General features: G+C 43.0%; 1 protein-coding gene across 2 annotated transcripts in view; it reads right to left on the bottom strand.

Moving 5' to 3' along the window:
* vipr1b (vasoactive intestinal peptide receptor 1b) overlaps positions 1–26132 on the bottom strand; it is a 68582-nt gene that overhangs the window by 20690 nt on the left and 21760 nt on the right. The window contains exons 3-4 of one of the 2 annotated variants that reach the window (XM_086020912.1): positions 16287–16397; positions 8154–8254 (exon numbers count right to left, since the gene is read on the bottom strand). In XM_086020912.1, the coding sequence (XP_085877038.1) occupies positions 8154–8254; positions 16287–16397 (212 nt within the window). Of the gene's footprint in view, positions 1–8153; positions 8255–14957; positions 15092–16286; positions 16398–26132 lie in introns of those variants that run through there. The other variant, XM_086020914.1, reaches the window with a different exon arrangement.

Here is a 26132-nt window from a genome sequence, read left to right as displayed (position 1 = left end):
CCTACAGGAAGTGAAAACAGAAGAATGTATGTATATGCGTGTGCGGTCTTTGTGTGTGTGCAATCGCGTTCTTATGTATTTTGCACTCCAGGAAAATTTAAATCAAGAGCCTGTTGGTATCAAGTATGCTGAGATTGATATAGTGTTTTATGTATACAGATGCAGTTGAATCAAGGTTGTATTTTGGTTGAATTAAAACATTTGAAAGGTCATGTTGAATTAATGTTATTGTGTTTGCCCTTCTCTTTTTTTTCTCCTTCAGTGGGGAGGGGGGATTGGGGGATATTCTGAGGGGGACAGTCCTTTTTTCAAGCACAAAATTAGTGTGTGTGTGTGTCTGTGTATGTATGTATACATTTAAACTAGCTAACAGTTGGCAGCGGTTGGGATGTTTGGCAGGTTTTGCGAGTGACAAAAAAAGACAACTGCCAACAAGAAACTGGTAAGTCCGAAGGAGAACATACTGTATTTGCATCTGAAAATACCATTATGTCAAATTTGTTAATTATTACTAAATAATTGTAATGAGGTTGTTGCTTATTACCGTTGTTAGCATTAGGTAGTGCTAGCAGTCTAGCTAATACTAGTGTGTCCGGACTGGGCTAAATTAATATTTACCCCCACTAATTTAGTACCCCATAAATGGGAAAAATGGTTATGTAGTTTGGGATAATATTATGTTGGTGTTATCAATTGTAAATCATTTACCAATTACATTTGACTCATTTCTGTTACAATAAAATAAGATCAATGAGTAGTTGTAAAAAAAAGGTAAAAAAAAACAACAACAAAAACTCTACAGTGTTGTTGCAAGCAGTTAAAAAAGGTGGCTCTGTGGTAACGTAGAAGAGAACAGTTGTCTTTCTTTTTAAAAGAACCCAACACAACATGTCAGTCAGTACTTGACCCGGTTAGGGGCGATTACAGTGACAGACGAAAACCCACTTCCGTCCTTGGTTAGTCCGTCCTTTTAAAAAAATAAAAAAATAAAAACAAATCTGGTCTTCCGTCCCCAAAATGGGCGTCCGTCCCATGCTCATCTCTGCAAATAAGTGTGGGCTATGTGAAATGTCAAACGTATGTGAGTGTAAAGCTGTTCGAGCAGTAAGCTGACACATTATGATGTAGCTAGTGCACTCCATTTAACATTTTAACCAAATCGGTTCAGATAATGGATGGATGGCTGGATTGATTTTTCCCCTTTTTTTTTCCCGGATTGACGATTGACGGACTGGCGGACCTTTGAGAGAGAGAGAACGCGTTTACTGTCTAACGCAGGGGAGTCAAACTCATTGTTGTCGTTGGCCACAACATAGTTTTGGTGTCCCTCGGAGGGCTGTTACGACTGTTAACCCATACAAATATATGATCGCCTTATATTAACACATATACACAACTAACTGATAATGTAAGAATAATGTATAATAATTAGTATGTTATGATGCTTGCTGTCCCACATTTGAATTATGCAGAATAGAAGTTTGATGACTGGCCTTAGCCTTGTTGTAGTCTAGACATTAGCCTCGTTCTAATCTAGCCTTGTAGGAATAGATGTTCATCTTTAGCCTTGTTCTGATCTAGGACCGGCTTGCTTTGCGTGCCTTATTGCTTTCATACATGTAAATAAAAACGAGGAGGCGGAGGTGCTTATCAGAGGGTTGCTAGGAACTGTTGCGGTAGTTCCCTTCGCTCTCCTTGCACAAGTAAAATGTCAATATTGTGTTGATGGTCTTCTCTCCTCATTTTGTGCGTTGTTTACTAATGTTTCACTTGGTGTGAACCTGACATTAAATTGGTCCTTCGAGCCGGATCCCGATACGCCTGAAGTTTCCAGCTCCAGGTAAAGCCCGTGGCCACGGCACTAAGACCCTTTCTGGGACTGGGCCTTGGCTCAGCTTCTGGGAACTGAAGGTTGACGGGAAGCCGGAGGAGTGAAGACATCTCTGGGTGAATAGGAAACTCACGGCACTTGTAGATGAGTGAATTGAGCGCTGGTAACAAAACCTTGACAATACTAGTCACTTTTCAAGTAAAATAAGACGAAGTGAGTCTGTGAAACTGTAAGACAGAGTTAGTCTTTAAAACTGTGTAAGCCTTGAGAATACTAGTCCCTATCATGGCAAGACAAAGTGAGTCTATAAAACTGTTAGGGCAACGGTGTCCTGTACGTACTAATCTCCGTGATAAAACGCTGCTAAAAGTGTGACTGTGCAAACTGTGTGAGTGGAGATAAACAGGATTGTAAGTGACAACTTTGTGTGGGCGCATTAGGCAAGAATCCTCCGCCACCTGTGGTAGAAGCTTGAGGATTGGCACACACTGTGTTGATTGTCACCCTGTTTTAAGGTAAAAGTCAGTTGTAGGACACCCTGGGTGTCATAAAACTGATTCTACAACAAAAGAATGGCGAAACTGGACTAAACTGGCAATAAAATCAGTGATGAAAAGGATCCTAAACAACACCTTACATGTGAACACTGGAAATTTGTGGAGCATCATTGTCCTTTCAAAATAAGACACTGTGACCTTTTGTGAACAAAATATATCTTTGCTGGCCAGCTTAACTGGACCACATTCTCTATGAAATGGGGAAAATAGGTAGTCAAATTAAATCATAAAGAGCAATGTAATGATTGGAAATTTGTTGAAAAACGGGATCCTGATAAGATCCAATATTTTGACATATGGTTAACTGAACACGTTTTTAATGGTTAAGTTAAATACACAAAAGTAGCCATGTTACAGAACTCAACCATATAGCAGAAGCGTTCAATGGGCAGTAGGAGCGCAAAAAGTAAGAAACGAAGATAATGTGACTTGAGCGAGGGCGCAGACGTCAGGGGAGGGGCACCTGAGGCCTCTGCTACTCTCTTGTCTGACCCTGCGACAAGTCAGAACAATTCTTGTTCATTATTACAACATTGGCTGAAAAAGAACACAATGAGAAAGAACTGTGCATGATTGACAAACAAGAAAGTCAAATGGATACTGACTCATTATGCATAACAGTGTGGTGTAAACACACACATGAAAATGATGAGACTAAAATATAACAAGTGACCCCGACAACCATAACAGTTGATTATTTGTACTCGGACGGAGTTTCAACTGTAACAGACAGTGTTAAGTTGTCGGATGAACTAACACACCTTTATAGAGAAAGGCCTAGAGAATAGGCCTAGGGCCTATAAGAGTAAGGACTTAGAATTAGCCATTGTCCAATCAGTACAAAGTGCTACAGATTGGAAACAGACAGGAGAAGGCCTTGACTACAGTGAGGAAATAGATATGCACGGAATGGCATTTTTTTGGACTGCGCAAGTGCAAATGGGTGTCTATTTGCACTGACACAGCCAGCCTCCCCATAAATTGATAATAACGGGGAAGGTGGATGGGATATTACAAAACATACCCCAGAGATTATGGTCACAAGGGCCATCTGATGTAGGATTGATTAGAGGAGCATTACCAGTTCAAATGAGACCGAGAACAGAATATAGACCTTGTGTGCATCCGTGTCCATTGTAACCAGATGCATATGAGGAAATAAGACCTGTAATAGATGATTTGATACACTTGCAATATACCAAAATATTTCCTGTCAAAAAAGGCGCCACCTTCAGCTGACATTAAATTGGTCCACACTATCCCTGTTGTATCATTTATCTGAAGATGGACACGTTTAGCAGAAGATGGACACAAAGTAGGTAAAGCAAGATACAATTTTGCTAAAAGCTAAATTATGAAAAAGAAAAGCAAATGATAATTGTAAATAATTAATAATTGTGGTTTAGAAAAGACGAAATACAATTCTACAGGCTTCAAAACATCAAACAAAGGGGCAGATTATGTTATTTAAAGCGGAAGTCAACGCAAACATATTTTTTTCAAGAATATGTTTTATGCAAGCCCACTAGTTGAAACGGGGCATTCTGATAAATATTGCGTTTGTGGAATAAGTGTTTATCCCCTCGTTTTTAGCCGTCTCCGGGGGCGGCCATTTTGCCTTATGTCGACTGAAAATGACATCACAACTGCTCACAACGACCAATCACGTCTCAGATTCAGAAGACAGGACAGCCGTGATTGGTCGTTGTGAGCAGTTGCGATGTCATTTTCTTTCGACAGAAGACAAAATGGCCGCCCCCAGAGATGGCTAAAAACGAGGGGATAAACACTTATTCCACAAACGCAATATTTATCAGAATGCCCCGTTTCAACTAGTGGGCTTGCATAAAACATATTCTTGAAAAAAATATGTTTGCGTTGACTTCCGCTTTAAATAACATAATCTGCCCCTTTGTTTGATGTTTTGAAGCCTGTAGAATTGTATTTCGTCTTTTCTAAACCACAATTATTAATTATTTACAATTATCATTTTCTTTTCTTTTTCATAATTTAGCTTTATTAGTGCATTTTGCTGCTCAATTTATATTCCACAAACGCAAAATGAATCAAAATGCCGTGTTTCAACTAGTGGGCCTGCTGGGAACATATTCTTGAAAAAAATATGCTTGGGTTGACTTCCGCTTTAACAAATTATTGCGGAATCTAGGTTCCAAATTATGCGGGAATCAATATGGCCCTGAGTACAATGATGTATGGAGAGCTCAAAAGACATCACCTTTAAGGTGGACTGATGAGGCAGAAACGTTTTTTGTGACATAAAACAAGTTTTAGTATTAAGCGCAGCATTATCTTAAATTATATTAAATGACACTAATGGCATATTTTTGGGGCATTGTAAGAAAAAAAAAAGACTGTCAAAGACAATTGCAAAGGGTGCACTGTTAAGTCCATTTGAGATATGGAAGACCATTTATGTAAATAACCCATTGGGTCCTGAGCGAGTGGATGATATTGACTTTAAGCGGAAGTCAACGCAAACATATTTTTTTCAAGAATATGTTTTATGCAAGACCACTAGTTGAAACAGGGCAGTCTGATAAATATTGCGTTTGTGGAATAAGTGTTAATCCACTAGTTTTTAGCCATCTCTGGGGGCGGCCATTTTGTCTTCTGCCGACTGAAAATGACATCACAACTGCTCACAACGACCAATAACGGCTCAGATTCAGAGAACAGGTCAGCCGTGATTGGTCGTTTTGAGCAGTTGTGATGTTATTTTCAGTCGACCGAAGACAAAATGGCTGACCCCAGAGATGGCTAAAAATGAGCGCATTTTGCTGCTAAATTTATATTCCACAAACGCAAAATTAATCAGAATGCCGTGTTTGAACTAGTGGGCCTGCTGGGAACATATTCTTGAAAAAATTATGCTTTCGTTGACTTCCGCTTTAAGTAACCATACGAGGAAATTGCTTAACGACAAGGAAGTGAAAATGTCTAATCAGATGCCAGTGGAATCTGTCTTATGAATCTCTACCCCTGCAAGAAGGCCAGCCTCCCATCGGACCTCACGAAACCCCAAGTGTTGGTCCAGTCCGCGATGGGAAGGCCATTCCAAGTGGTGTTGACGACCCTGACTGCTGTGAGGACCTAGGACTTCTCCGACTGTTTTGGAGTTGTGGAGTCACAAGGCCTGGCCATCGCACAGAGTCACCGACCGTCCAGGCTCCCTCTTACATCGACGGGAGTGTGAGACGTGATCTGAACCAAAGGTGGGCTGTCCTTCCCTCGCTTTTCCTGAGGGGGCAGGAGAGGGAACTGGCACAAGAGTATTGATTGTGCGACACACACATTTGATCAAGCACAGGAAAAGAACACTTTTAGTTGCACCACATAGAGAGGTGAAGTGCTGGTAACCTCTCCCTCTTGAAGATAGAAAGAGGATTACAGCCAAGGAGGGACTTCTGGTGGTGTGGTGCGGAGATGTTTGACTGTCTGGAAAATGACCAATGAATGTAACAGGCCTTTGTGCCCTAGTGACTTTGTTATTGCCTTTATAGGTGCATCCCGCGTCTGTACACGAGTTAACAGCTAAATTATCCACTGTCATGGCAGGACATTAGCATAACCGGGCCTGCTCCATTTGAAACACTTCTTGGTAGACCCTCTATATTACCTCTATTCACTGAACAGTAGAAACTAGACGATGAGACAAATTTGGCAGATTACATGAGGTAACCTTGGAGAAACGTGCGCAACTCTTTGACATCATCCTGTTCATTTGTTCCCCGGGATTGTGTTTTGGGCTTATGTTTATTCTATCAGTGTTACCATAGCACCTAACAGCACGGCAGAACTAATAACGACTAACTACTACTGCAACTATCTTTATTGCATCTTGTTGGGATTTTCTTTTGTGGGTTTATTCATCAGGTTTGGACCCTTATTTTCCTATTGTAATTTGTGACAACACTACCATGTCCCCATCTGAGACTCCTCAAGTGAGTTCATATGTTAAACAGGCTATGATAGTGGTCAAACATATTTATCTAACTGATTTTGGCTGGGAAATGCAGCAAATTACAGCTGTAAGGGTTCTACATAACAATTGGATGTTATTGGTAGAGAACGTTGCAAGTCGTGTCAATTTTAGTTGCATTACGTGCATGGAACCAAGACCGTTTTTACCTGCCGTATCCGCGAAGTTAGATCACGTTTGTCTTATGGGAGTTATAACCACAACAAATCGAAATTGTATTTCCTCGGACTCAATTTATCCACTGGCAAAAGCTGTTCGGAATAAGCCTATCTTTTCTACAATAGTTGCCAAAGAATAACTTTTCTTGTGTAAACCTCACCGGTACAGGCCCACGTTTGGGGTTCATCGACGACACCTGGTGCGACCACCTGGACGTGCATGCTACACCTCTCATCCCACGTAGTGGCGTGCGGTGGTGGTGTGGTGGTCACCAATTAAATGACACATAGAGAAATGCTTCAGGGGTATGTGCACTTGTATCATTACTCTTGCCTGTTGCTATTTTTCCATCTACTACAGAGCCAGAAAATAGCTTGTTCAACTATTTTTCGATTTATTTTAAAGGGCGTATTGGTCACAGATGCTTGCAATCTCCTTTGTAGTGTAAAAAGTGAAGACAATTTGAAAGACACATGTCAAGACAACACACAACACACTGCGCAGGCCACATGCTGCGGGCAAGATCTGGCCCCCGGGCCATGAGTTTTAACAGCGACGTTACAATGTATTCTTATCAAAATGTTGTTTAATATAGCCAGGCTACCGCTTCTCCTCACAAGGGTCGCGGGGCGTGCTGGAGCCTATCCCAGCTGTCTTTGGGCAGTAGGCAGTTCAGGGTGTCCCCCGCCTACTGCCCAAAGACAGCTGGGATAGGCTCCAGCACGCCCCGCGACCCTTGTGAGGAGAAGCGGTACAGATAATGGATGGATGGATGGTGGTGGCAGGATGCAACAATTTCTTCTTGAAAGGAGGGGGGGGATCGGCGTGGTTCTATAAATACACGTTTTAAACACACTACAGAGTCAATATAAGGAATATTTATAATGAAATTTTGAATTTAGTCATTGCCAACAGGGGTAGCACTTGGGGTGGCAAGGCATTGAGTGAAGGAGGCAGCTGCCACCCCTTGCCACCCTGTAAAACCGCCTATGCACAAATGTTGGTTTATCCTGTTCATAGAATAAAATCACATCATGTTCATGTTTTAGAGGTGCCACAAAAGCAAAACATATTTGCATCAAAATCACTGTTCTGCTTCTGGTTTTTTTTGTTGTTTTTTTTTAAATCTATGGTTTCTGTGAGAAGTGGCAGAATTTTGTCAAACGTATCCATGTTCTACTGCTAATTACTAAAGGTATTTCTTTTAGGATTTATGATGTTTCCTGTTTTATCTTATTAATTTATTGTTTAAACAGTCTTTGTCATTGTATGACATCTTTTTTCTTTCATTTGGTAGACTTAATGTATATACTGTAGTTACCCTAGACACAATATTTTGTGAGTCTTGAAACTCTAAAATGACTAGCATGCTTGGGGTGGCCTTTTCTGAAGATGGCTGTGTGTTTATACCAACAAATTTTGTCTCCTGATGAGAAAAGTGACACACCAACGGTGAAGAAAGAGTACAGCGGAAGTTGTGATGGAAGAACGCGGGAAAGGGAACAGATGACAGTATTTTGTGTTTACTGGCGCTACAGGCATGCAGGACCCTCCACAATCAACAACCAACTCCAACTAATCGTTACGCTACAAGCTTTTGACTTACATCATCGCTGGTACTGTTGAGGTTGTAGCCGCAATTCAGTGCAATGTCCACGGGGTGCATCACTGTCCAGCCATCTGCTGTGCACGTTTTGGAGAGGTTCCCTAAAAATGGAGAGGAACGCATTGATTAGAAAAAGAAAAAAAACTCTTTATGATGTGCTCCCAAGAGACAAACATTCATATTTGACTTCAGTTCAGTGATCTTTGTGATCAATTGAGTGGTACTTGATGGCAACGAGGACAGGCAAGGAGCATCTGTTGTTGCCTTGACAACCCTGCATCGCCAACGTGCATCAGCTTTAAAATGCATTTGACACTGTATTTACGTCATCGCACTGGTTGGCGATAAAACACATGGCTCCCATTCTAGACTCTGTGTTGATTTATAATATATCATAACATACAGAATTTTTTTTACTTTTTAAGTGAGATTCATTAATCAGGTTTTCAATTTTTCACCAATAGAGTTTTCTAGAAGTAATTTAAAAACTATCCATCCATTATCTATACCGCTTATCCTCACAAGGGTCGCGGAATTTAAAAACTACTGTATATAAAATAAAGGAAAAGTGAAAATATATATATATATAGTTAAATCACTACTGTATATTGAATATAACATTGTTTTTGTTTTATCCCTGTTTATTCTTGTTTTGTATTTTAAACATTTTAAAGGCAAACGGTCGCAAAGACGTTTGCCAGACATTGCCCACATTTTTAACAGCTTTTTTATTGTCACCTGCAAATCTTAGACACGTTCAAAATTTTGTTGCAATGAGAAAAACTTTGTGACCGTTAAAAGTGTCTTTTTGCGACTGTTTGCCAACTTAAACTAACCTTCACGAAAAAAACAACATTTACAAACCTGCGCCACTCAGTGAGATACGTGTTTTAAATATTGCCTGTAAGAAAATGTGTTTTGCTTTTTGATTTGCACAGCCACCACAGAAGGGTATCAAAAGGAACAGTAAAATGATAAGTTATAAAAAAGGGTCGGACTAAGCAAGGGTGGAGGTGGATTTTAGTCCGACCCAATAATTGGTCCTCGCACGTATGACGTGGACACGAGGCGGCCAAAGTTCATCTCAACCGACTCGGCGAAATGGGCAAACAACAAAAATTGCCTCAGAACACTTCAAAGGCGCCACCGTAAAAATCTCTACCAGAATATACATTTAAACGACCCGGAAGTGGAAGTATTTGTTTCCTCTTAAAATAACCTTGTGTTATTTTGCAATAATGATTTTATAAAAAATGAAAACGTCTTAAGTTAAAACTCAAAAGTTTTCCAATAAAACGCAATACTATTGCGCTATTACTCAATCTTAAATATTCGCTTGATGTCCCCTTGTTTTCTCCACACGGCATCATCATCATCATCTTCATCACATCACGACGGGTTTGAGTTGCAGCTAAATGCTATCTTGGTTCAACAATTGTCAACAATTCAATCCACTCACGATACTCACAGCCTGTAAGTGGATGTGCACAGGAATTAGCCAGCTGATGATCTTTAAATAATGCTTATGAGTGCCAGAGGTTTTTTTTTTTTTTTTTTTTTTGCGGCGGGGTGTGGGGGAGGGGTGCGGACCGACGGATGCGCTAAAAGGACGAGGAAAATTACATTTCTAGGACAACTCAAGCTTTTCCAGAACATTTTTTTTCTCATTACCATGACTGGAAAATTGGTCAATCATTTTCCAGATTTTCCAGGATGCGTGGAAACCCCAGTGGAGGTTTGAGTTGTCAATTTCAGCCTGCTTACTGATAAAAGTTGAGCACATTATGTAGCCTCACAGCTTCTTATTTGTCCCATCGTAATTGCAGGTGAGGAGTTTGTCATTTGAATTATTCATGTGGGGAATTCATGGTTTATTTATCTGTGAGGAGAGAAGCGGCGAGGTTGCCTCGGATTTAAGCAGCCCAGGCCAAATAAATGCTGCACCATTACCCAAGCGCAGAGTCAAAACATTGCCAGATAAGTGTTGCATAAACAAGCAGTCAAGGAAAATGGTAATTGTCGTATTTTTGGTGAAACCTCTTACATTAAAGCTGAAGGTTCTGCAGTTTAATCACGTTGATTGTTTATTGGATGTAAAAATTTACTAGTGGTGGTGCTTGAAGGCAAAAAAACAAAAAAAAAAACATAAAAATGAGCAGCTGAGGAGGATTTTGAACGATTTGTTTCATTTACCTTTTACATTTTTTTTACATTTCAAGATGGTTTTCAAGGCACTTTTAATTTGTAATTTCATTAAATGTTCTCTCATAAGTTCATCAAAGACAAGTTGGTAAATGAATAACTAATTTAAAGAAATACTATAATTTGTATAGCGCATTTCACAACAGCTACAGCTGTAACAAAGCACTTTACATACAACATGAATACAGTGGTGACTTGTACTACACCCAATAAATACGACTTTTGGGGGAAAATAGTTGTTGGAGGTGCTGTAAAAGTTGCTAAATTTAGAAAAATTTTGCCAAGTTGGTCATAGCTCTTGCGTGCTACCTCACTTGTAGTAGCGTCCACATTTGTGCCCATAAAACTTAAAAAAAACAAATTCAGAATAAAATCACCGTGAGTTTTACATTTTGCTTTGACTTCATGGTCACTGTGAGAGCCGGTCAGAGACTGTGGGTGGACCTGATGTGGACCGCCGGCTGTACTTTGCCCTGGTCTGCTCTACCAGATACATTTTAAATTGTATTACTACTGTTGACCATGAGATGGCAGACATGAGATCTCCTGAGATTCAGACAATAATACCAACAGGAAGTCACGTTGACATTTCATGGTGAAATGTCATGTAATATTTACCTTAGCCCTAGGCTGAGATTGAAAGTAACTAGCTAAGGGTTTCACTGTATTGTACACAAGTCAAAGCCACAGTTTCTTATCAATGTGCGACACTAATTTAACCCAAAGTTCAGACACACATTCAACTAACTATGATTAAGATGAACACGCATAAACGATTATGATTAAGATGATTACTCCTTTAAAGAGGAAGTCAACCCAAGCATTTCATTTTTCAAGAATATGTTCTATGCAGGCCCACTAGTGGAAGCAAGGCATTCTGATTAATATTGCGTTTGTGGAATTAGAGTTAATCCACCCGTTTTTAGCCATCTCTGGGGCGGCTATTTTGTCACTTCTGTCGACTGAAAATGACATCACAACTACCCAGGGCTCAGGTACCGAGCAATCACAGCTAACCCGTTTCTGAAGCTGAGCCATGATTGGTCGTTATCTGAACCCTGAGCAGTTGTGATGTCATTTTCATTCGACAGACAAAATGGCCGCCCCGAGATAGTTAAAAAGGAGTGGATTTTGTTGCTTAACTCATATTGAGTTGACTTCCCTTTAAAGGTTCAGTATTCAGTTTTTCAAGAATATGTTCCCAGCAGGCTCACTAGTTGAAACACGGCATTCTGATTAATTTTGTGTTTGTGGAATATAAATTTAGCAGCAAAATGCAGTCGTTTTCAGCAATCTCTGGGGGCGGCCATTTTGTCCTCTGTTGACTGAAAATGTCATCACAACTGCTCACAACGACCAATCACGGCTCAGATTCAGTAAACAGGTCAGCCGTGATTGGTCGTTGTGAGCAGTTGTGATGTTATTTTCAGTCGACAGAAGACAAAATGGTCGCCCCCAGAGATGGCTAAAAACTCGTGGACTAACACTTAATCCACAGACGCAATATTTATCAGAATGCCCTGTTTCAGCTAGTGGGCTTGCATAAAACATATTCTTGAAAAAAATATGTTCGCGTTGACTTCCGCTTTAAGTCAATATCTTCCACTCGGTCAGGACCCAATGGGTTATTTACATAAATGGTCTTCCATATCTCAAATGGACTTAACAGTGCACCCTTTGCAATTGTCTTTGACAGTCTTTTTTTTTCTTACAATGCACAAAAAATATGCCATCAGTGTCATTTAATATAATTTAAGATAATGCTGCGCTTAATACTAAAACTAAACATTTTCAGTCAACAGAAGACAAAATGGCCGCCCCCAGAGATGGCTAAAAATGAGTGCATTTTGCTGCTTAACTTATATTCCATCCATCCATCCATTACCTATACCGCTTATCCTCACAAGGGTCGCGGACGTGCTGGAGCCTATCCCAGCTGTCATCAGGCAGTAGGCGGGGGGCACCCTGAGCCGGTTGTCAGCCAATCGCATGGCACATAGAGACAAACAAACAGCCGCACTCACAATAACACCTAGGGGCAATTTCGAGTGTCCAGTCAACCCACCATGCATGTTTTTGGAATGTGGGAGGAAACCAGAGTGCCCAGAGAAAACCCACTCAGGCACGGGGAGAACATGCAAACTCCACACAGGGAGGCCGGAGCCGGGATCAAACCCATGACCTCTGAACTGTGAGGTGGACGTGCTAACCAGTCAACCACCGTGCCGCCCAATTTATATTCCCCAAACACAAAATTAATCACAATGCCTTGTTTCAACTAGTGAGCCTGCTGGGAAGATATTCTTGAAAAAAATATGTTTGGGTTGACATCCGCTTTAAACCCCTTAATACTCTGCCACAAGTTATTTATCTTAACTGCATATTAAAAGAATAAATACACAACAGATCTGAAAGCAAACTCTTATAATCTGCCACGGTTTCGTGGTCGTTAAATTGTGTTCAACGTGTTAACCTGTGTGCTGAGGCTCTCCACTCACACTCATAATAAAATCTGTAAAAAAAAAAAACTAAGTAAAAAGGGACGTTTAGAATTCTGAAGAATTAAGAGATTTTTGTGTCACCTCATCCACTCGCTCCACACACACACACACAAGTGCGCTCCCTCGAGCACGCGCTGGAGTGGTTCCATTTGAAATATCTGATGACAGGAAGCTAAAGAAGGCGAAAAAGAAAGCTCTCAGCTGCACAAAATCGCTAAAGAAAGAGGGAGAAGGAGAACAATTTTGCAGGGATGAAAAAACGTTTCTCAAAGACAGTAGGTAAGTGATGTCAGCGTATCAAGAGGAGGCGTGTACATTAAATATTCAGGTTATGTTGTTGCTTATGCTGCATTCACATGTTGACGGTGGAAAAACTGCCCTACCGCTGACGGCAGTGGAATTACAGGTACTGTTAATGGCAGTAGAAGACGGCAGAAAACCAAGTCGACACGGAGGCGTTAGAAGTGGCATGATATAAAGTCAGTGGCTGTGTCCGTGCTTCATGTCTATTACCCCATTGAGGCCTAAAGCACCTGGCAAAACATCTCTCTAAAACCTGAAGTTTTTCCGGAAATTCAAAACCTACCAAAAAATTGATACAGTATCTCTGCCCCTGTAGCAGATAGAAAGATCATTCCAAAAGAATTTGAGAGCTTAGACATGGCTTTCACACAGGCCCGAGTTTATTATTATTTACTGTTTCAATCAAAAATGTAAACATAAAGTGTCAGTGCAAGAGAAGCACTATTTTTAATTTGTAAAAAAATCGAGTGGTAATTACCATCCTCTATTCTGTTTCAAAGCCGTCGATATCGTCATTGTCTACAAACATGTTTTAACCTTTTATTACGATGAACTGATTCAAAGTCCACAAGTGCGTCGTCTATATCTGTGATTCTCAACCAGTGTGAGTGTGTGTGAGTGTGCCATGAGAGATTTTCAGGTGTGCCGTGGAAAATTCCCCAATGACAATTATTTTGCCCCCGAAAATATTTTCTAACAACTTTTTTGGGGGTTACTTTTTCTATGCCAAGCACGTATAGTAACAGGCAGAACAATGAAAGGTTCTTCCACTAAATGACTGAAGTTACATAATTTACATTTTTATATACATTTTGTGAATCATTTTGCTAAGTAGTCTGCCGTGAATTCTTTCCTGATATGAAAGATGTGCCTTGGCTCAATAAAGGTTGAGAAACACTGGTCTATATCACTACCGTTACTTATTACAGAGCTCCCGCGATTGATGCATTTCATTTCAAGGGACTGAGAATTGAGCGAAAAAAAAAGGAAATGATGTATCCACTTTCCCGGCTGTAAAGGTAGAAAGACGCAACAGCGCTCCCGGGTCCAGTGGTAGAAACGTGGTATTGCAATCCCGGTCTAAATGAACCAGCACATTTGAATCTTGAGAGACAAAAATACCCACAAATACTTCCAGCGTCTGTTTAGTATCTGCATACCCCACAGAAAGCAGGTAATTGAGCCCCTGTACCCAAGAAATAAAATATGCACTTTTGGTTTACTGTAACTGTTAAATAACTTTAAATAATGAGGCAACTCAAAAAATGACTGAATAACAACAAAAACTTGGAATTGAAATTTAAAAAAAAAAAGTAAGTAGTACGTTATGAAATATGTTACTGAGTCACAGTTGCACCAGGTACTACTTGTAACATATTTCACTCCGACATACAGGCATACGATTTGTGATATCTTGGACAAATTTACTCACTGCGTTGTCATATACGGGAACATGTTTTTTGTTTGTTTTTACTTCATGAATAAGAGTAATTGTCCCAGGCAATTGGCCAAGCTCCAACGGGATTTTCCTTGTCTGTTCATTAATCGAGCTGATACATGAACCACTTCTCGAGACAGCAAGGCGACATATGTCATCAGTGATGTCATTTCACACTTCAGAAATTCCATCCTTGATTGCTCAACACACACTTGAAAGCCTCGGCACATTAAGACCCGTCACTACCCAGGCCATCCCACTGAAAGATTTCTGGCGACGCCCCTGGTAATACCAGCAATTTTTTTTTCCCTTAGCAAGAAGCATTGACAGTTTTAAGTGAATGATTTAAAGCATATTTACCATATTTAAAGGCAGTTGAACAATTTCGATGCTGCTTGTGACGAATCTGCAGACAAAATGACTGGACTGGCATTGCCCGAACAGCCACAGCTGGAATCAGGAGCCAGTTAATGTGGAAGACAGTTGAACTGGAACACCAGCATGAAATCCATTCGCTTTGCCAAAACAAAACTGGTCCATTTACATGCCCTGTTCTTATCTTTTGGCCACTCAAACAACTGTTGGCCTGAATGTGATCAATGCATTGCCACACAGCGCTGAGGCATTTTGCCAAAAAACGCGATAACAACGGTAAAGAGCAGTTAATGGGACAATTGAAATTTGCAGTACAATGGCTTACTGGCGACTCGATCTCTTTAAAGGGGAAGTCAACGCAAACATATTTTTAAAGAATGTTCTATGCAAGCCCACTAGTTGAAACAGGGCATTCTGATAAATATTGCATTTGTGGACTAAATGCTAATCCACTCGTTTTTAGCCATCTCTGGGGGCGGCCATTTTGTCTTCTGTCGACTGAAAATGACATCACAACTGCTCACAACGACCAATCATGGCTCAGATTCAGAAAACAGGTCAGCCGTGATTGATCGTTGTGAGCAGTTGTGATGTCACTTTCATTCGACAGAAGACAAAATGGCCACCCCCAGAGATGGCTAAAAACAAGTGCATTTTGCTGCTTAACTCATATTTCATATTAATCAGAATGCCGTGTTTTAACCAGTGGGTCTGCTAGGAACATATTCTTGAAAAAAATACATTTAGATTGACTTCCAATTTAAATGCCGTCACTCGCCGAAGATGACCATTTTTTGCCCCAAATTCAAGATTTCACCAAACATGCACTAAAATGTCAAAAAAAATTACTCAGACACAAAGATATTAGTAGATACTCGTTTATAAACTTCATCAGCAAAATAAAAAGCGATTTAGGGTTGAGTGCCCTTCATTTCATATTCTACAAATGAAATATTAATCAGAATGCCGTGCTTCAACTGGTGGGTGAACATAGAGCATATTGTTGTAATGAAATTTTGGGGGTTGACTTCCTTTTTAGTCGGCTTAAACTTTCTGTCGGGGGATCCGATACCATTGATATTTGCACTATTAATAATTATACACACTGCTTAATCGAATGAATTTTCAGTGGTGTGTTGCTTTACGCTGTTGCCTCTTCCCATTCATTTCGAATGAGGTTTCCATCTTATGAAGTCAAAAGAGTAGAGATTTGCAGTTAAGCATTGGTGACATTTGGTCGTAGTTTTTGTACATTAAGTGATGTTAATTAATTATGATTATTATTATTATTGTTGTTTTTTTGTTGTTTTTTACCTTTGTGCTGGTCGCTGAAGTAGCTGAAGTAAGCCGGGCATGCTATTGTGACCACTTCTCCCACACCGGCCGAGGGCCAGCAGGCGACAATGTCCCACATGCCTTGGCAACCTGCCACACAGACGAAACATACAATCAATACATCAATCAATCACACAATGGCCGATAACAGGCGTGTAACACACAACATTTCAACAACAACTGTAAAAACATGCTGCTATTTATCGGAACGAGCAATATGGAGAAGCACAGTATAATAGTTTTGGATTATTCATTATAGTTGGCACAAGATGTTTTTTCTCACTCTCACAAAGACACACAGACACACACACACCTGCACACGCGCGCACACTCACAGTGCTATCTTAGCAGGCTTGGGGTCTGTATGTACCGGCATTAAGTATTCAGGATACAAAAAAATGCAAATGTATTCCGTTCCAGCAACAGAAAAAAACTAACGTAATCCGATTTCAGGTACATTTATTAAAAGTGTGGACTATTTTACAGGATTACACTTTAAATCCCTCCGTGAGCCAACACTTTACTGTGATGGTGGGTTTTGCGTGTCCCGGTGATCTTAGGAGCTAAGATAAGATAAGATAAGATAAGAATGCCTTTATTGATCCCACAGTGGGGAAATGTTCATTTTTCATTTTCAGCTAAGTCGTCTGGGGCTTTATGACCCTGGCAGGGTCACCCATGGCAAATACATCCTAGGTGAGGGACCAGACAAAGCACAGCTCACAGACCTCTTATGATAAACAACAAAAATGGGTGCCGTTTTCCCTTGCCTGGGGTCCCCTTCTGCAGCCAGGCATGGAGATGGGCCTCACCGGCGAGCGCCTGGTGGCTCAGCCTGAAAAGGCAATGTGGGGACGGGTAGAGTGCCCTGAGAGCTGGGTGGCGGGAAAAGGCAGGGACCTTGGCGCTCCGATCCCTGGCAACAGAAACTCGCCTTAGGGACATGGAATGTCACCTCTCTGGCAGGGAAGGAGCCAGAGCTGGTGTACGAGGCAGAGAAGTTCTGACAAGACATACTGTAGTCGGACTTGGGCTCCGGTACTAGTCGTGCAAATCATGCAATAAATCATACACCGGGGAGACAGGAAGGAGTTTTATTACAAGAAAAAAAGAACATAAGAAGGAGTGTGAGAAGGAAACTGCAACAAGACAAACAAGAGCAATAAAAGAACAAGCACAACAGGAACACTACAAGTCAGCCACCACCGACCACTGCAAAAGGGAAAACCACATTATGGACTGGGAGAATGCCAGAGTCATTCGCACTGAAGAAAACAAACATCAGCGCTGGATCAGGGAGGCTACTGAGATCCGCAAGCGAGGCCCAAGGACCATCAACGGGGACAAGGGAGCTTTTATGCTCTCTAGTACCTCGAGCAGCATCATGGAGGGGTGAACCGACAGCGGTGGGCGTGACTTGCCTGTAAATTTTGACAGGTAAGTCACGCCCTCATGGAACATCGGCTGATAAAGACCTGTCACAACTACAGCAGTGACACTCCGATGAAGGCGGAAGTAACATGCCGAAACATGTCAGGTAATTAAACAACCAAAAATCACTATTGTTTGTTATAAACGAATCAATCAAAATATCTGGTACTAGTCCTCTCGAGAGGGGTTGGACTCTCTTTCACTCTGGAGTTGCCCAAGGTGAGAGGCGCTGAAGAGGTGTGGGCATACTTATTGCCCCCAGGCATGGCACCTGTACGTTGGGGTTCAGCCTGGGGACGGGTCCTGACTGTTGTTTGTGCCTATGCACCAAATAGAAGTTCAGAGTACCCACCCTTTTTTTAATCCTTGGAGGGTGTGCTGGAGACCACTACCCCATCGGGACTCCATCGTTCTGCTGTGGGACTTCAATGCTCCCATGGGCAATGACAGTGAGACCTGGAATCGCATGATTGGGAGGAACAGCCACCATCGATCTGAAGCTGAGTGGTGTGCTGTGACTGAACTTCTGAGTTCATCACGGATTGTCCATAACGAACACCATGTTCAAACATAAGGATGTCCATATGTGCAATTGCCACCAGGACACCCTTGGCCACAGTTTGCTGATCGACTTTGTAGTCGTGTCATTGTCGTGGCCGCATGTTTTGGACACCCAGGTGAAGAGGGGGCAGAGCTGTCAACAGATCACTATCTGGTGGTGTGTAGGCTCCGATGATGGGGGAAGATGCTGGTCCAACCTGGCAGACCCAAATGTACTGTGAGAGTTTGCTGGGAACGTCTGGCAGAATGCCTTGTCAGGAAGAATTTTAACTCCTACCTCCGGCAGTCCTTTTGCCCACGTCCTGGGGGAGGCAGGGGACAATGAGTCCAAATAGACCTTATTCTGTGCCTCCGTTGTTGCGGCGGTCGATCGGAGCTGTGGCCATGAGGTGGTCTGTGCCTGTCGTGGCAGCAATCCCCGAACCCGCTGGTGGACATCAGCAGTAAGGCATGTGGTCAAGCTGAAGAAAAAGTCCTATCGGGCCTTTCTGGCCCACGGCACTCCGGAGGCAGCTGACAGATACGGGCTACTCAAGCGGAATGCAGTTTTGGCGGTCGCCGAGGAAAAAACCCGGGCGTGGGAGGAGCTCGGCGAGGACATGCAAAATGACTTTCGAATGGCTTCAAGGAACTTCTGGTCCACCATCCGACGTCTCAGGAGGAGGAAGCAGAGCACCATTAACACTGTGTATAGTGGGGATAGGGTGCTGCTCACCTCGACTCAGGGCGTTGTGAGTCAGTGGGGAGAATACTTCGAAGACCTCATCAATTCCTTCCATTGAAGAAGTAAAGCCTGGAGACTCAGAGGTGAGCTCTCCTATCGTTGGTGTTAAAGTAACCGAAGTGGTTAATAAGCTCCATGGTGGCAAAGCCACGGGGATGTGATCCGCCCGGAGTTTGTTAAGTCTTTGGATGTTGTCGGGCTGTCCTGGTTGACATGCCTCTATTACATCGCATGGACATTGGGGACCATGTCTCTGGATTGGAAGACCTGGGTGGGAGAAGGGGGACGGGTGTGTTCCAATTACAGAGGAATCACACTACTCAGCCTCCGTGGTCTGGTCTATTCAGGGCTGTCTTCTCCAGCATCCCTGGGTCCGTCGAATCCCTCGGATTCAGGAGGAGCAAGTTGTTTTCTGTCCCAAACATGAAACAATGGACCAGCTCTACACCCACAACAGGGTCCTCAAGGGTGAATGGGAGCTCGCCACTCTACATCTGTTTTGTGGACTTGGAGTTCAACTGTGATCCTTGGGGAATCCTGTGGAGGGTGCTTCAGGAGTGTGTGGTACCGAGCCCCCAAAAACAAGCTGTTTGGTGCCCGTATGACAGATGTGAGAATTTAGTCTGCAGTAAGTCGAATTCGTTTCCAGTGAGGGTTGGAATCTGCCAAGGCTACCCTTTGTCACCGAATCTGTTCATAACTTTTATGGACAGAATTTCGAGGTGCAGCCGAGGCATTGAGAGCATCTGGTTTGGTGGCCTCAGTATTGCATCTCTGCTTTTTGCAGCTGATGTTCAACTGTTGGGTTCTTCAAGACATCAATCAATCAATCAATCACATTTTATTTATATAGCACTTTTCATACATAAAAATGCAACTCAAAGTGCTTTAAAACATTCAAAGCAAAACATAGAATTATCTTCAATCAAAAGAAAAGATAAATTATTTAAAAGTTGTTGAAAGCCAAACTAAAAAGGTGTGTCTTGAGCTTCCTCTTAAAAATATCAACAGTCTCTGCAGACCTGACATCCTCTGGCAGGCTATTCCAAAGGTGAGGACCAAAATGGCTGAATGCAGCCTCGCCATGCATTTTGGTCCTCACCCTTGGAATAAATAAAAGGCCGGCGCCAGAGGACCTCAGGATCCGCGAGGGCTGGTATGATAAAAGCAAATCAGATAAATAAGATGGCCCAAGACCATTAACACATTTATAAACTAATAAAAGTACTTTAAAATCGATCCTGAAACACACAGGGAGCCAATGCAGCAATTTCAAAACTGGCGTAGTGTGCTCCCGCCCTCTGGTTCTCGTCAGCACCCGAGCGGCTGAATTCTGCAGTAGTTGCAGTGGTGAAATGCTCTTTTTCGGGAGGCCAGAGAGCAGGGCATTACAGTAATCTAAACGACAGGAAATAAAGGCATGCATCAGCACTTCCGTGTTAGCCTGAGAGAGAAACGGGCGGACTCTGGCGATATTCTTAAGGTGATAAAAACCAATCTTGGTTACATTTTTAATATGAGGAATAAAACTGAGCTCAGAGTCAAAAATGACGCCAAGGTTCTTCACACAGTGTGAGGGATTAAAAATGTGTAATTTTGGTAAAAGCTTCTCTCTCTGACCTTCGGGACCGATAACTAAGACCTCAGTCTTGTCCTCATTGAGCTGTAGGAAATTATCTGCCATCCATGACTTGATATCTAAAATGCAATTTAAAAGGGTATCAATGGGTCCTGTGTCATCAGGAGACACGGCAATATACAGCTGCGTGTCATCAGCATAGCTGTGAAAGCTGATGCCGTGTCCCCTGATGACATCCCCGAGGGGAAGCATATAAAGATTAAAAAGTAAGGGGCCTAAAATCGAACCTTGAGGAACCCCACATTTAATTTCATGAGTTTTAGAGGAACAAGTATCCATACTTACAAAGAAATATCGGTCTGCGAGATAGGAATAAAACCAGTCAAAAACAGTACCAGAGATGCCCACTAGATTTTTAAGTCTATTTAATAAAATTTGGTGATCTACTGTATCAAAAGCAGCGCTTAGATCCAGTAGCACCAAGACTGTGAGTTTTCTCACGTCTGCAGTGCACCTAATATCATTTAAGATCCTTAAAAGAGCAGTCTCCGTACTGTGGTTCATCCTAAAACCAGATTGATATTTCTCCAAAATATTATTTGTATTTAAAAAATGATTCAACTGGATGAAAACCAGTTTTTCTAAAATCTTACTTAAAAACGGTAAGTTGGATACGGGTCTGTAGTTATTAAAAACGCTCGGGTCAGAACCGCTCTTCTTCAGAAGGGGCTTCACCACCGCCGTTTTAAAGGCAGCTGGGAAGACGCCTGTCTGAAGAGAGCAATTGACTATATTTAAAATTTGTTCCTCAAAAAATCCATAAAATGTCTTAAAAAGAAATGTGGGAATTGGATCCAAAAGGCAGGTTGTTGGGTTTACCTGGGAGAAAACTCGAACAAGTGTCCTTGCATCAACCAGGGCAAAACTTTCCAGTGTTTCCTCATGTAAATATGATTGTCCGGGTTTATTAAAACTTGTGTTTTGACGGGCTAAAAGACTGGATCTTATGTCATCGATTTTACTTCTGAAGTGGTCTGCAAAGTCCTCACAGAGAGCATCTGTTGGTCTCTGTGGGGACTTATTAAAATCAGAACTAGTTAAAAGTTCAAAGGTGGAGAAGAGAACCCTGGGGTTGTTTTTATTGACTGTAATGAGGTTTGAGAAATAGGAAGATCTTGCCAGTTTTACTGTTTTATTGTAAGATTTCAGTTGTTCGCATAAAATTTCATAGTGTACTGTAAGTTTACTTTTTCTCCACCTCCTCTCTGCACTCCTGCATTTTCTCTTTGATATTTTGATAGCATTGTTTCTCCACGGGGGTACAGTCTTTGTTTTTGTTGTTTTAATTAAAAGTGGAGCTACTGAATCTAATGATGATTTAAGATGTAGGTTAAAATTGTCAACAATAAGATCACAGGGTGCAGGTAAAATGTCAGCAGGAGTGTTTTTTAAGATCTCGATAAAATTTGCTGCCACCTCAGAAGATAGGTAGCGTTTCTTCACTGTTCTGACCGGGACTGCTAGATGGTTAAAACTGGCGATGTTAAAATAGACACAGTAGTGGTCTGACACTGCCAAGTCAACAACAGAGGACACACCAGCAGACAAGCCATAGGTTATAACCAAATCCAGGGTGTGTCCTCTGTTGTGAGTTGGCTGCAAGACGTGCTGTTTAAAATCCAAGCAGTTTAAAAGGTTTGAAAAATCTCTGGATAGTGGGTCCGAGATGTTGTCCATGTGTATATTAAAATCGCCAGTTATTAATATTCTGTTATAACTGGAATATAAAATGGATAAGAATTCTGAAAATTCTGTAATAAAAGAAGTGGAATGATGGGGAGGTCTATAGACGGTAATGCAGAGAATAGGGGGACTGCTAAAAACAAAGGCATGGTGTTCAAACGATAAATAGCTGCTAAAAATGATCTCCTTTGATAAAAGAGTATTAATAAAAATTGATGCAGTCCCGCCTCCTCTTTTGCCATCCCTTGTAGAAAATAAAAAGTTAAAATTCGGTGGGCAAGCCTCGTTGAGAGCAACTGGAGCATCTGTACCAAGCCATGTCTCAGACAAAAGTATACCATGTAAATTATTGTCTAAAATCAGGTCGTTTATGATAAAAGTTTTGTTTAAAAGGGAGCGCACGTTCAGCACGGCCAGATTAATTATTGTGCTGGACGTGCGCTCATGGTGGTACGAATGAGCAGTATTAACATATACTAGATTACCACTGTTAAAACCACGTTGTTTGTGTGTGCAAGGGAAGCGTCTGCCGGTGATGGTTTCAATGGGAAAATTGTCCGATAGTGGTAATGATAATGAGGGCCTGCAGGGGGAGCTAGTGAGGGTGGTGGTACTGTGAGCAGCTGGTATTGGCCTGTAAGTGATGGTAGTGACATTGTCATTGCAGCGTTTATGAGTAGAAGAAGAAATATGATTGGTAAACAAGAGTCAGCTGGGAGTGGAATTGGTTACGACATGGTGGATGTTAGCGGCTAAAATCTTGCTACCAAGAGAGTTCGGATGAACACCATCCGGCTGGTAAAAAGACGGGCGATTCCAGAATAGGTTAAAGTTGTCAATAAAAGCAAAGTCAAGGTGGCCACAAGTGCGTAGGAGCCACGTGTTCAAGCTTAAAAGGCGGCTGAAGCGCTCGGCTCCGCGAGACAATGCCGGCAAAATGCCACTCACCCAGACCGAGAGATCGCAGGTTCTTAACAAGGCAAAGAGGGCGTGAAAGTCTCTCTTCGTCTGCTCAGACTGTCGGCGTATTGTCTCGTTTGTCCCAACGTGAACGATGAGCCGGGTAATGGATGATGGCAGAGAGTCAAGAACACCCGGCAGGATGTTAACTATGTCCATGACTTTCGCTCCGGGAAAACAGCGGGTGACGCAGCCGGGATAGTGAGTACGTCTAATGGTGCTGTCGCCAATTATAACGGTGGTCGGTGGGTGACGTGAGGAGGGAACGCCAAGGGACTCACCACCGGCGGAAGATTCACGACCCCACTGTCCAGGATGGCTCCGCCGAGGCCGAGTGAAGACGGTGGATGACACCGATGAGTGTCGCCGATGATGCTGGTGATGACGACCACCCTTGTACCGGGACACCGCGTCCCGGAGCAGCCCGACGCGTGAGTGGACGGCCGTGTCACCGGCGGACCCGCCCAACATGGGGTTCCCGGCCGAGGTCGTCGCCGTGGGTGGCGGGGAATCCGAGGGAGCCCCTGGGAGCACAGCCCCAGCGTCGGACGCAGCAGTCGGTGTCTCCGACTGCTGTAGTGCAGTGATGGGAACAGGAGACTCACTCGCCAGGGCGGCGAACCGATTCCCCAGGACCAGTTGGGGGCGGTGGGGTTGCTCCCCGGCCCTCCGGCCGCGGGACACCACCTTGACCCAGGTGTCACTCTGCAACGGTGTCGAGCAGGATGGCCCCGGGCAGGCAATTGGATCCCACTTCGCCGTGTCCGAGAGGCCAGCCGCCTCAGCCGTCATTGTCGCCGACAGGATTTCACGAGCGCGCCTTCTCATGACCACCGCGGAGAGTTCGGGGAAACGGGTCGCGAAGCAAGAGATGACCGATTCCTTCTCATGGAGCTCCTCTGAGAGACGACGAATATCCCTTCTTAGGTCAGAGATTGTCTTATTTGCCTTCTCCAGCAGGCCATTGTGTTCGTCGCTGTCGTCTGAAGGCATTTTAATACACTAGCTCCAAGCTAGCCCCAAGCTAGCCCGTTTCCGTCTCACGCTAGCTGTATGCTAGTCCGCGAGATCAAGCGACCCAGAGATTAACAAAAATTTAAATAAATAAAAAATAAGATAAAAATAGTCTCCAAAAATTAAAAAGAGTAAAAACGCAACGCGCAGGTGAGGTAGATTCGAAGGCGAAAGTGCAGAAGTGCAATCGATACCATCCACGTCCAAACTCTGACGTGGCAGGAGAAACGCAAACGGAAGTGACGTATTCGTTATAGAGTTTTTCAAATAGAACCCCATGATCTACAACTCTCACTGGAGCGGTTCACAGCCGAGTGTGAAGCGGTTGGGATAAAAATCAGCACCCCCAAATCTGAGACCATGGTCCTCAGTCGGAAAAGCTTGGAGTGCCTTCTCTAGGTCAGGGATGTGATCCTGCCCCAAGTGGAGGAGTTCAAGTATCTTGGGGTCTTGTTCACGAGTGACGGTGTTGGAGCGTAGGATCAACAGGCGGATCGGTCCAGCATCTGCTGCGATGCAGACTCTGTCTCGGTCTGTCATGGTGAAGAAGCTTAGCCGAAAGGCGAAGCTCTCGATTTACCGGTTGATCTATGTCCCTAACCTCACCTATGGTCACGAGCTGTGAGTCGTGACTGAAAGAGCAAGATCCCGGATACAAGCAGACGAAATTAGTTTCTTTCGCAGGATATCCAGGCTCTCCCTTAGTAATAGGGCGAGAAGTTCAGCCCTTAGAGTCACAGAGCCGAGCCACTGCTCCTCCACGTTGAGAGGAGCCAGATGAGGTGGCTCCGGCATCTGATTAGAATGCCTCCCGGATGCCTCCCTGGTGAGGTGTTCCAGGCATGTCCCATTGGCTGGAGGCCCCAGGTACAACCCAGGACACACTGGAGAGACTATGTCTATGGATTATGGCCTGGGAACGCATGGGGACATCTCCAGAAGAGTTGTTGGTCATTCCACGTAAGGTATTTGTTGGCCAACGATTAAATGAGGCAGGCCACTGGCTGGATGCGTATTGGTCATAGTGCGGTCAAGTGAATCAAAGGGACTGGATGGTGATTGTTTTGAATGGTATTCACTGAACAACTCCATCCATCCATCCATTATCTGTACCGCTTCTCCTCACAAGGGTCGCGGGGCGTGCTGGAGCCTATCCCAGCTGTCTTTGGGCAGTAGGCGGGGGACACCCTGAACTGGTTGCCAGCCAATCGCAGGGCACACAGAGACAAACATCCGCACTCACAATCACACCTAGGGCCAATTTAGAGTATCCAATCAACTTACCATGCATGTTTTTGGAATGTGGGAGGAAACCGGAGTGCCCGGAGAAAACCCACGCAGGCACGGGGAGAACATGCAAACTCCACACAGGGAGGCCGGAGCCGGGATCGAACCCGCGACCTCTGAACTGTGAGGCGGACGTGCTAACCAGTCGACCACCGTGCCGCCCACTGAACAACTCATTTATTTTAAATAACATTTACCAAGAAACGTGTCAGATGTCGAACTCATCTGGACTGCTTGTTACCATGGAGCAGTGGTTCTCAAATGGGGGTACATGTGACCCCAGGGGGATGTGAAGGCACTTGAGGGGTATGTGAGATTTTAAAATATTTTTTAAACATAGGACATCCATGCGGCGTATTAATTTGTTTTGTTTGATTGATTATTAAAAAAAACATTTTTGGTAGTGGAGTAATCCAAAAGTAAAAAGTACCATATTTTCTGGACTATAAGCCGCACCTTTATATTGGGCGCACAGACTCTATTTTTAAAAAAATTAATGAAAAAAACATACAGTACTGGCAGCATC

The sequence above is a fragment of the Filicampus tigris genome, chromosome 21 (assembly GCF_054856515.1).
Source record: "Filicampus tigris isolate MCC_2025a chromosome 21, RoL_Ftig_1.0, whole genome shotgun sequence".
NCBI lineage: Eukaryota > Metazoa > Chordata > Actinopteri > Syngnathiformes > Syngnathidae > Filicampus > Filicampus tigris.
Note: the sequence above shows the minus strand (reverse complement) of the source record. Positions and strands in the feature narration are given on the sequence as shown.